The sequence below is a fragment of the Arachis ipaensis genome, chromosome B9, assembly GCF_059453495.1.
Source record: "Arachis ipaensis isolate K30076 ecotype BB chromosome B9, ASM5945349v1, whole genome shotgun sequence".
In the NCBI taxonomy this organism is placed as follows: domain Eukaryota; kingdom Viridiplantae; phylum Streptophyta; class Magnoliopsida; order Fabales; family Fabaceae; genus Arachis; species Arachis ipaensis.
The window spans coordinates 6,588,608-6,601,131 of record NC_142444.1 but is presented as its reverse complement, the minus strand read 5'-3'; the positions used below and the strand labels follow the sequence as shown (position 1 = coordinate 6,601,131).

Below are 12,524 nucleotides of genomic sequence, written 5' to 3'. Positions count from 1 at the left end.
GGGTGCCTAGGTCGCCAACCCGGCTCTCGTAATCTGGCATTCTCCTCCATATTGATGTACTTTTCAGCTCTCTCTTGTACATCGCTTAAGGAGGTGGGGTGCCTTTTTGATATGGACTGGGAAAAGGGGCCTTCTCTAAGTCCATTTACTAGCCCCATAGTGACTGCCTCAGTGGGCAGGTCTTGAATCTCCAGGCATGCTTTGTTGAACCTTTCCATATAGTCCCGTAAAGGTTCTCCGACCTCCTGCTTTATTCCCAGGAGGCTCGGTGCATGCTTTACTTTATCCTTCTGGATGGAGAACCTCATCAAGAACTTTCTCGAGAGGTCCTCAAAGCTGGTGACCGACCTTGGAGGGAGGCTATCAAACCACTTCATCGTCGCTTTCGATAGGGTGGTCGGGAAAGCTTTGCAGCGAGTTGCATCAGAAGCATCAGCCAGATACATCCGACTTTTGAAATTGCTTAGATGATGCTTCGGATCCGTGGTTCCGTCATAGAGGTTCATATCAGGGCTTTTGAAGTTTCTCAGAACTTTTGCCCTCATTATGTCCTCAGTGAATGGATCCTCTCCCCCCAGGGGCGATTCCCCTCAGTCGCTACGGGAGTTCCGACTTCTGAGGGAAGATTCTAGCCTCAAGAGTTTTTTCTCTAACTCTTTTCGTCGCTCTATCTCTTCTCTGAGATTTCGATCTGCCTCTCGCTGTCGCTCTAACTCCTGTTCCAGCTGTTCCAAACGACCTTGGTGGCTATGGACCAACCCCAGCAGCTCGACTGCAGGGGGTGGCCCTTCCTTTCCTGATTCACGTCCCTCTGAGGAGTTTACCTTTGGATTTTTTAACCCGGAGGTGCCTTCTCTTTGTTGGTCGTTGGCTCCCTGGTGAAGAGTTAGGTCCGCGTCGTTGTTTCCGGTATCTAGGTTTTCTTGTTCGGAATCAGACGCTGTATGACCATTTTCGGGTGAATTGTCCGCCATCACTGGTTGATCTCTCGGGTCCCCAGTAACGGCGCCAATGTTACGATGGGTAACCGGAGATTTATGGGCTGGACTCGTTAGGCTGGCCCAATCGTCTGAGGAGGGAAGCCTTCAGAGGGAATCACGTTCCTGGGCTTCCGTCCAACTTGTGAATATGAGTGAATGGGGGGTGGTACCTGCAAAGACACTCCGATACCTAAGTTAGCAAGGGAATGAGCAAATCTAGAGAGTATTGGGACTTAGTGATACCCGAGGGATGTCAGGGTATTCATAGTGGTGAACCAATAACCACCGTTGAAGTAGTTCCATCTTTTAAGGTGGATAACCGTTCCTTTATCTTAGGAAAGTTGTGATATGGCTCCTAGAAGTAGGATGAGAGATTCTAGGAGCAGTTACTCATTTGAATGAGTGTTTATCTGCCAGCCTATCTTCGTCTCCGACTTCTTTAGAGCAGGTCGTGTCGAGAGCCGACTTCTACGGGGGAAGGTCAGTGTAGGGCGAGGCTCAATCCTTTGGGTTGGGCCTTTCGTTTGGACCTGGGTTATAGCATTGGGTCAGGGTATGAACAGTACTAGTGTAAAATTCGCGCTACGCGCGGGTCAAATGTTATTTTATTATAAAAATATATTGATATTTATCCATTAATAATAATTATTATTACTTTTCATTTGAAAAAAATTTTGTGTATAAAAATTTATTGTATAGTATAAGACTGTTTTATCATTATTTTTTAAAGTTAAATAATTTTGATTATTTTTTAGTCTATATTAACAGATTCTACTTAAATACAAAAATTGTTATGTTTGTATATTTAAATAAATATTATTATAATTTGTTAATTGATATACAATTAAAAAAATTAATAAGTTAAGTGACATTTAGATATATTATTTGAACCTTCGAATATATAGATTGTGTACTTAATCAACTTTATTAATTATGTATAGTTTGTTTATTAAAAAATAATATATTTTTTACGGTGGTTAATAATTTGTACTTTTTTTAATAATTTTTTTAAACGATTTGTTCAAAGCACATTTTAATTAATTAAAAAAATAAATAAGTAAATGTGTTTGTTGTTATATAAAAATAAAATTAATTATTGAGATTTTTCTTTTTATATATTAATAGACTATACTTATATTTAAATTATTTATTTCAATTTTTTAAATATTCCAAATTAATATTTAATATATATAAAATATATCTAATGAATATGTATATGAATATTATACTATAATTTATAAGTGAAACTTGAATAAATGAGGTTAACTTTTAAAGTCCTATATATACATTATTAAGCGGATATATGTTTATAAAAAATAAATATTACTATGTAACTTAATATATTGTGTCATTTTAAAAGAGGTTATTATTTTAGTAGAAAAATATAAAAATAATTTTATTAATTAAAATATAAAATACATAAAAAAATACTATTTTTATACTAAATATTTTTGACACGCATATAAAAATATAGTCGTTATTAATTAATCACATATCTAAATTATTTTTTAATTAACCAAAAAAAGAAAATACGTGTATAATTGTTAAAAAAATACTCATGGCAAAACAATATTTATTATAAAATATGTGTACATAGCAAGAATAAAAAAATTAATCACTTAATATATTGCATTGTAGTATGTCTTCTTTCACTAAAATTTTGAATAAAATTAAAATATTTAATTTATTGTTTGTAATGATAGCAACTACTTTCAAAATAACTTTCACTTATAAAATACACAATTGTTTTTCCTTTAAAAAAGTCAGTTGCATAATTCAAATTTAAATTTGGATAACAAATGGATAACTCTTTAAAATTAGCATAACAACTTAACAAGAGATACCGATAACAATTTACTTGATTTACTTTCTCTAGTTGTGAATGAAGTACTTTACAAAATACATTAAAAATATTAACAGCAAACTACTTATAATGATTAAAACTAAATTTCTCAAAAAAATAAAGAACTATACTATAGACGTTGACACTCCAAAGCATAAAAAACCAATTTAAAATAATCATAGAGACTACCATTAAATAACAATTATAAAAGAAAAAGACAACTTTAGATAATAAAAAAAATATAACATCATGCAGCTTCTTCCGTAAATATTGTAATAATTAGTAAAGATAATAGAAGAAAAATTTAAAATGGCACCAACATGGAGAATTTATTCATTCCATATATAAAACTATGGCTTTCACACACAACATAATTTATCAGCATCTCGATAGAAGCTACATGATTTGTTGCTTAATTGAAATTGATTTAAAATTAAATTATGAAAGTAATCCATTAATTTTGGTATGTACATACATGGGTTATCGAGAAAATATTCAGTTTGGTCTCTGAAGTTACACTCGAGCCTCAATTTAGTCCTTGAAATTTCAATTGTCTCAATTTAGTCTTTAAATTTTTCAAATTTTAATCACGTTAGTCTCTGCGGTGGTTTCCGTCACAGAGTCAATTGAAATGTTTAGGGACTAAATTGAGGCAATTAAAACTTCAAGGACTAAATTGAGGCTCAAGTATAATTTCAGGGACCAAACTAACTATTTTCTCATGGATTTAGTCTTTAAACTTTTCAAATTTTAATCACGTTAGTCTTTGCGGTGGTTTCCGTCACAGAGTCAATTGAAATGTTTAGGGACTAAATTGAGGCAATTAAAACTTCAAGGACTAAATTGAGGCTCAAGTATAATTTCAGGGACCAAACTAGCTATTTTCTCATGGATTATCTGTAGCCCCGTTCATAGAAATAAAAAATAAAAGAGATGTCCTCAACTTTCTAGTTTCTATTACTTTTATAGTAGGTCCAATAACATATGCTATAGGATTATTGACAAAACTACCTAAAAAACTATAAAAAAATATGTTGGAATGAATTGGAATGATTCAACTTCAGATCAATAATTATACTACTTGGTACAATGAAGCAATAAAACTCAAAACACTTTTAAAGTAATAACATCAAAGAGCACAAAACTTTTTCAAAAAACCAAAAGTAAATAAACACTTCCATAATGAGGAACATAAGAAACTACCTTATGTGCTAAGAGATTGCCTGCTTTTCTAACAAAGAAAAAGCTAGTTCTTGAATTTGGTCATCTTTCTCATTTGCTAAAATTTTTGCCTTTACTATTGCTACAACACGTTTTACTTTCTTCATTTTGTTATCATCTATTTTCTGTATACCATAATCTGTGGCATTCTATGGTTGATCTTTTCCCATTAATTGATATATATAACAGACCCAAAATAAAAACTAATAATTACATTAAAAAAAATTATTTTGAGTTAGACGTTTGTTCATATGTATGCCCCTTATTAATCTACAAATAACTACTATATTTATTTCTACTAAATGTGTTTGGATATTGGAAAAAAAAAAGAAGATAGACTTATTTTCCTGCCATTTTCCGCACCAGAAATTGATCCCACTGGATGTAATTATGTGAAGGAGACATCATATCCACATTATTTTCTTTTCCACTATGTTTGGTTGAAACTGAAGTACATGGTAGCTGAGATTCACTTTTCTCTTATAACTCAACATCCATTATCGAGTCTTTAATTTGTAGATGGTCACCAGCTAAACTGGTAAATAGTGTTTGTGACTTGAGAAAGAACTACACTCCGTCTAACATTTTAGAAAATAATTTCTAGACAAAATAAGAAGAAAAGTAAAATTAATTGCCAAATTTTGCTCGATAAAAGCTACAAAAGCATGGAATTTAGTTGAAGAATTCTATGTGAGTAACCTTTAAATATATTGTCGTCTTTGCTCCCTTTTTTGGGCATAAGGCTCTTTGCTCTAAATTTGCTAACACATCTACAAAGCCACTTAACCGCAAGTTAAACAACACTAATTCAAAAACAGAATATTATTCTCAAAGCTTTTAAAACCATTACATTGCATCAAAAGGTATGGCTTCCTGAAAAACTGTAGATAATAAATTGTATAGTTTCTCATGATTTGCTTCAAGCACCGAGTCTTAAAATAACGTGACAAAGGCAGAGGTAGCAAGTAACTTTTTCAACATGATGGTATGGTAGTTCTTATGGCCATAATTAAAGTTTTTCCTCTATTAAATGATTAGACCTCATTTGATAGTCACTAACTACTATGTACACGCAGCCTACTAACTCTCAATAATGTTTTCTATAGCTGCAGTTCAAATGGAGAAATGGTTGGTTTTACTCTCTACCACTGAGAAAGCCTAAGACACAAAGCAAGTTAGATCCACACCCTCCGCATACTCAACTGCTAAAAGACTTAAGGTTTATATAAAAGAAACTTTAAGTCATATCACAAACTTAGACCCTATGTATTATTAGCACTGATATATTATTCTATTAGTCATTGTCTTTAATTATTTATTAATGAATCTAAACAAAATAGAAGCCTGAATGCTTGAACTCGTGTATTCAATTCTTGTAGATGAAATGAATGTTTGAGAAATTGAAATCAGTATTATTACTTTTAGATAAACTTCATTAACAAATAGAAAATTAGTAAAATACAGAAATCTGTATTATTACGTACTAAATACACATGCGCTAAGTGCCTATTGCAGTAACTTATCACATCATGAAGTAATTCTCATTGCAAAACCACCGAGAGACTTTTATACTCATTTGTTGAATAGATCAACCGAAACATGCATAAATAAAGGGATCACAATTCAAAAACTTTAGCTAAGGACTTAATAGGAGTTTAAAAGACATACCACATATGAAATAGCCAACTACACAACAAGGCTCCGAACTTTGTAACAAACAACATAGTACTAAATAAATTTTAGTAAGAAATCCCTTCCAATTAATAATCCCAAGCCCGCTTCATTGTTTTAAATAAGTCCCTAGCAATCAATTTATTGAAGATCAAGTTTAGGAACAGAAATACCTTAATGAAGTCAATTTCCTTAGCGTTGCTATGAAAGCACTGCCTACAATTCAAAAGCAAGGACAATGGGTAAGCCAAAGCAACATCCCTCACTTTTCTATCAACACAGTTCTTGCAAAACACACAAATTTTCATAGCTTAATCCAATTATGTAGAACATAGAAAAGATAGAGAGAATGGTGCCTGGTGACTATAGATTCTTAAAAGGTATTGTATATTTACATGTAAAAGCTTATATAAGCTATGTTTAAATCGATAGGAAGTAGGGGAATGAAATGGAATAGAACAGGATGAATGGAAGGAAACATGGTGAAATGATACAATTATTTGTATGGAGAAATAGTTGTGTTGGATAATTTTGAGTATTTTATTTAAGAAAAAAAACATTTTATCTGTGATCCTAATTGTCAAATATTTTAAGGTGTTTGCTTCGGTACGATCATAAATTCATACGTATCGATACGATAAAATTATGGACAAATTAAAACATTACATGTGGATTATGTTTTCCACGTCAATAATTAATTTTTTTGGTTTTAAATATAGATGATATTAATGCTTTTACTAAATCATCCTTATTCTTTAATAAAAATAAAAAATATTTTTTATTTAATTTTATAAAAAAATTTAAATATTCTTTTTTATATTAGACAAAAACTACCCAAATTTCTTTAATAGTTTAATTTAATCAAAATTCAATTAGCTTTAGTTTTATAATTTTAAATATGAATCAATTTAAAAATTAAAATTAAAATACATTTTATTATTCATATACACTAAGAGATTATTTTATTTCTCATAAACCCTAATCTAATCTTTCCTACCCTCTTCATACCAAAAAGAAGAACATATCTTAAAAATTGTTCATCATCATTTTGTATACCATCCTTCTAATAAGAAACAACCTCACCCCTAAACTCCTACCCAAACAGCAGCAGGCTATCTTCATCCTCTCCCTTCCTCGGAGCCACGCTCCCTCTCCGTCGGTCTTCACGCATAGCAGAGCCGCTTGTGGGTAGGTAATAACCGGAGAACATTTGATCACCTTAAAAGTTCTTTTGAAACTTGTGAACAGGTAATAGACTATTAGTCTTTCCCACACTTCTGCAGAAAAGAAGGTTCCGGATCCTCAAAACACCGCGTAGATTGAACCAGAAAACTGTGAATTCCCTTGGTGATCTTGTACCCTTCACCAACAAGGTAATTTATTTTTTATGATTGAATTATGTTAGTGATCAAACATCATCATATGATTATTTATATTATAATCTTTTCAATTATATTATTATGCAGTTGTACACTGGAGACCTTCAAAAGCGCATAGGCATAACAGCAGGTATCTGCATTTTGATCCAAAACAAAGCAGAGAAAGGTGGTGATCGTTATGAAGCAATATACAGTTTCTACCTTGGTGACTATGGACACATTGCTGTTCAGGGTCCATACTTGACCTATGAAGACACATACCTTGCTGTCACAGGTGGTTCTGGAATCTTTGAAGGTGTTTCAGGCCAAGTCAAGCTTCATCAAATTGTGTACCCTTTTAAGATCTTTGTACACTTTAATTTCTATCTTAAGGGTATTAAGGATTTTCCAAAGGAGCTTATTGTTGAAACTGTTGAGCCTAACCCTTCTGTTCAGGCCTCTGATGCTGCTAAGAATCTTGAGCCACATGCTACAGTTCCTCGTTTTACTGACTGATAAACTTTAGGCTCTTATTCTTATTTTTTTGATGTTGTGGCTGGCTATAGTTATGAATAAGGGGAATGCTAGGGGGACAATGAATTTGTTGAACAATATGAACAATGGGCCCTAAAAACTAGCCCAATTAGCTTACTAACACAGTTTACCTTATACACCCCCTTTCCAAAATCCTAATTTTAATCCTCTTAATTATTAACATCGTAATCATCCCACATTCCCACCCACTCCCCCCCCCTTTTTGACCAGCCGGTAAAAACTTTTTCCCTTCCCCTCAATTCAAACTCCATTCAGGAACTAGTACCCTTCCCCTACCCCATTTGAAACGGCATTGAGAAACTCGGACCAACCCATATCCAGTGCTTCTTCTCTGCTCCTTCCCGTCGTCCATTCTGCCATCGCCGAACCGACCATCCCTTGGGGGAGGCCTCCGTTGTGAAGAAGAGCAACAGCAGGCGAATCCCCAAGTCGGCGTCGTGTGGAAGTCGGCCAGCCGCCACCCACGTTGTCTGTTAACGGCCATCTCCGGAGGTTGAAATCACTGTATGTTCGCACCGCTTGGAGTCTTTCTTGGGCAACACCAAATCAACCGTGGGGTGTGTTTGCATGCCGCTATTAAAGATCAGTTGCCGATAGTCGTTCCTTCATGTTATGGGTTGCATAGATGTTCACCGTAATTTTCATGTTATGTTCTGCCTGTGTACTCATATTGTGTACGACTGTGGGTGTTCTGCGGTTGATTTTCATATTTTTTTTTGAAATTACAGCAAAGATAGTAACATCATATGGTTCATGGATGCTTGGATTAAAGCGAACGATATGAAATTTGATGGAGTTTGGGTTTCATATCTTAGAATTCTTTTCTTTATATGTTTCTGGTTCATGTGATTGACTTTTAATTTCTATGAATTACGGATGTTTAATTTTGTAAGAAACGATGGATGCAAAAAAGAGATGGCTTTTAGTGGTGGCTTAACTAGATATGAGTTAAATTGGTTGTAAATACTATAGTTGCATAATGTTTGATGTCTACATATTTAAGACTTTATTATTTTCGATCATGGATGTTGTAAAGACTCGTGTTAAAATTTTAAGAATAATACATAGTTATATAGAAATAATATTTTTTATGTGTGTGAAATTTTCTTTTCTAAATAATGCGAGCGGACTATTGATGAACCTGTGAGGAAGAACCGGAATAAGAGAAAGCAATAGATGTACCTAGAGCCCATTTGGGAAGTAGAAGAAGCTACTTTTTTTTTTTACTTTTAAATTATGAAAAGTCACAATAAAAAAACTAAAAAACAACAACAAAATATACATTAACACACATTTCATATTTATTTTTTTATTTTCACCTACCATATCATGCACAATAAAATAACAAGTACTAACTATACAATAATTTCTTTTGCATTGCCATCAAGATTATTATGAATTAGAATTTTAATATTCATTCTCTTGTGTAAAAAAATTGTATTTTTTCAGTTATTTATCCCAACACTACAACTTTAAAATAAGTACTTTTATAACTAAAAATCAACACAAAATAACTTATTTATAAGTTGCTATTAATAAAAGTCCTTTTATTTTAAGCTCTTTTTTCAAAAGAGCTTATTTAAGTTATTAACCCAAATTGGACCTTAGTCTTAAGACCACAAATACCTTTTTCACATTGTTTACGTATTTTCGTGGTGAAATTTTGTTACAACAGAAATGATAAATTTTCATGGTGAATAACATTTTTAGTTCTCTAACTACTTTGATTCTGTTTCAAGATATTAGCGAAGCGTAAAAGTTATTAGTTAAGAATAACCATCTAGTACCAACAAAAATAACCATCCGCTATCATATGGAATCGAACATCCAGCCTCTACTATTTGTTACTATTTATACACTACACCAAGACTCTTTTAAATAACCATTTGGGTGACAATAGAGATAACCATCTGATAGCCTATAGAATCGAACATCCAACCTTTATTACTTGTAACTGACCACATACTCTACACCAAGACTATTACGAATAACCATTTGGGTACCAGTAAAAATAATCATCCGCTATCCTATTGAATCGAACATCTATATTAAAATACTTGCAACTGATCACACACACTACACCCAGATTATTCGAAATAACCATCTGGGTAACAAAAGAAATAACCATTCGCTTTCCTATTAAATCGAACATCCAGTTTATAATACTTTTAACGAATCACACACTACACCCAAACTATTCAAAATAACCATCTGGGTAACAATAGAAATAAACATCCGCTATCCTATTAAATAGAATATCTAGTTTAAAATAATTGTAACTAATTATACACACCACACCAAGGCTATTACAAAATAACCATCTAGGTACCAAATAACCATCCGCTACGCTATTGAATCGAAACTGACTTTCTTTGCATATGTTGCATAAAAATCCTAAGCCAGCTTCAAATGCTCAAACCGCATCCCAACTCTTGGTATTTCGTCTTCGACAAGGCAACTATGATCCGGTAACTGTAAATCAGTTAAAACATACATCATTCGATGAACATGATGATTAATGGTCGATTCAAATATGCAGTTCACAAAAAAACAGCAATATACTAGAGACCAAACCTCATCAACAAGATCCGTGTCATCACTTCCAGTAATGTCCGTACATTCTATGACTTACAATCAAACATACACAAACTAATTAGATACCGTACTATTAAACAAGTTTCAACTAAAAAGATTTTATTAATACTTTTTCCAAAAATATCATTAAAAATTTATTACTATACATAACTTACAAGAAATAATAACAATGAAAAGTGTACTCATAAAAAATCTCACCTAATTAGTTAGGCTTATATTAAGTATTTGAATAGAGTATGCATGGATCTGCTACATCTGAATCACAACTACACAATCTAAAACCAAGTCCATTTCTATGCTTTGAAAAGTCAAAAAGCTCATTATTTCTTCTTGGATATGAATGATACATTCTCATTCTCCATTTTCGTTTCTTCAATTCCTTCCTTGTCAATCCTCTCTTATTTCTTCTTCTCCTTATTTGTTTATTAATTAATTTATTTTTCTTATAGTAGTAATTAGTGTTGTATGTATTATGGATTTGCTAATTGAAATTTTGGGACCTTTGAGTATTATATTCTATCTTATGCACAACTGTACATATATTTTCTAGCAATATTATATAGCGTGAAAAAATAAAAAAGAATGCAAAAACAGAAAAAACACATTTAGCGAGCATCCAAATTGAACAGCATCTCCACTTAGAGCATATATTTCCATCTGTAAAGTGAGTTGTGACCAAATTTGTTTGTGCATGCATGTCATTGAAGTATAAGGATGAGAATTTAAAATAATCTAATGGCAACCATGTGGAATGTTTAAAACATACCTGAATTGGTAGTTTCATTCAATTCTCTTAACTAAACATGATATGCATTTCTTAAATTACACTAATCAAATGACTAAATTTAAAATTTTAAACCAATTTGGTGTTTAAACAAAACTAATAATCAAGTGTCATGTCAAAACTCAATCTAAACATCATTAAAAATAGCATAACATTACACAATTTTGAATTATAATGCCTAAAGATAACAAAATTTAAGACAAATACTGGCCAAACATAAGAATTAAACAAAAAGTTTCACTCAGGCATTTCATCGAGCATATGGTGTGCACAATATGTAAACAGGGATTTTAAACTCATTTTAAGCAGCAATTAATCCAGAAAAATCAGCCATCAAACATTTTGAAATCCAAAAAGTATCAATCCATTAATCTAAGCCTAATCTAAACACTAAAAGCAGAATTAAAAATTAGTTAAAATAAATAAACGAAATAACACAAGTAGGAGGAAGCATGGAACCTGCGTTGGTGAAAGGGGAAGAATGGAAAGAGAGGGGTAGCAGAGGCAGTGTTGCAGCGGCACAGAGCTCAGCCGCTGCTGGGTTGCATTGGGGTTTCTCGTGTGGGGTTGGACTTTGCACAGAGACCAGGGGTAACGTACAAGGGATTGAGGAGAAATGGAGAAAGAGGGAAGAAAAAGAGAAGAGAGGGAAGAGAGAGGGGTTGGCGACGGTGGTCGCCGATAGTGATGGCGGTGGTGTCGGACGTTGGCACAGGGGGCAGCGTGGGTTGTGGGTGGGTTGGGAAGTGAGCCTTCTTTGTTGGGAAGGACCACCACAAGAGAGAGGAGATATGGTATGAGGATATGAAACGTGTTACAGTTTTCTATTTCAAAAATCTGATATTTTAAATTTTGAAAGATGATTATTATTATAATTAAATTAATTACATCATTAATTAAATTTATGAGTAATTTACATTTGTAATCCCATTGTTCATATTGTTTACTAGGATTATTGTTCACCTATACTTTTCCTATGAATAATAAGTGGGGCGGCTATGATGTTTTTTTTATAGTGGTAGATTTAATAATGGTTTAAGGGCTTGTTTGTTTGGGTGAGCTTTTAAGAAAATATCTATTTTTTGAGTTATCTTTTTCTAAAATATCTTATAAAGAAGTAAAAGTAATTTTATATTTGGATATCTCATGTAAAAAAGTATTTTTATCAATCAATTATGTTTGGATATAATAATATAAAAGTACTTTTTTATTTATTTATTACATGAAAAACATCTTTTTTTAAAGAAAAAAGATCTTTTAAAAAAAGATGTAAATTACAGCTTCTCAAAAAAATTTTTTTTTTATTTTACTAGTACTTTTACTTTTACTACTAGAAATTTGCCAAACACGTTAAAAAATAAAAAAAGATCTTTTTTCATTAAAAAAGATTTTTTTTTAACAAAATAATGGCGCCCAAACATGCACTTAGTATGTAGTTGGTGGATGGTTGTTATGTATGAAAAGCTTGATCATTTGGAACTCTTTTTAATAAGAAATTGATCAGAATTGCTTTTGTT

The 12,524-nt window shown here is 32.4% G+C and overlaps 2 protein-coding genes across 2 annotated transcripts in view; one reads left to right on the top strand and one right to left on the bottom strand.

The window, feature by feature from the left end:
* The window catches only part of LOC148543620 (F-box/FBD/LRR-repeat protein At5g22660-like), a 142,665-nt gene that overhangs the window by 38,555 nt on the left and 91,586 nt on the right, over positions 1-12,524 (bottom strand). The gene's annotated exons all lie outside the window — the stretch shown is intronic.
* On the top strand, positions 5,954-7,589 carry LOC107614735 (allene oxide cyclase, chloroplastic). The gene is made up of 3 exons (XM_088498601.1): positions 5,954-5,957; positions 6,964-7,088; positions 7,182-7,589. The coding sequence occupies exons 1-3, from the start codon at positions 5,954-5,956 to the stop codon at positions 7,587-7,589; spliced, it is 537 nt and encodes a 178-aa protein (XP_088354727.1).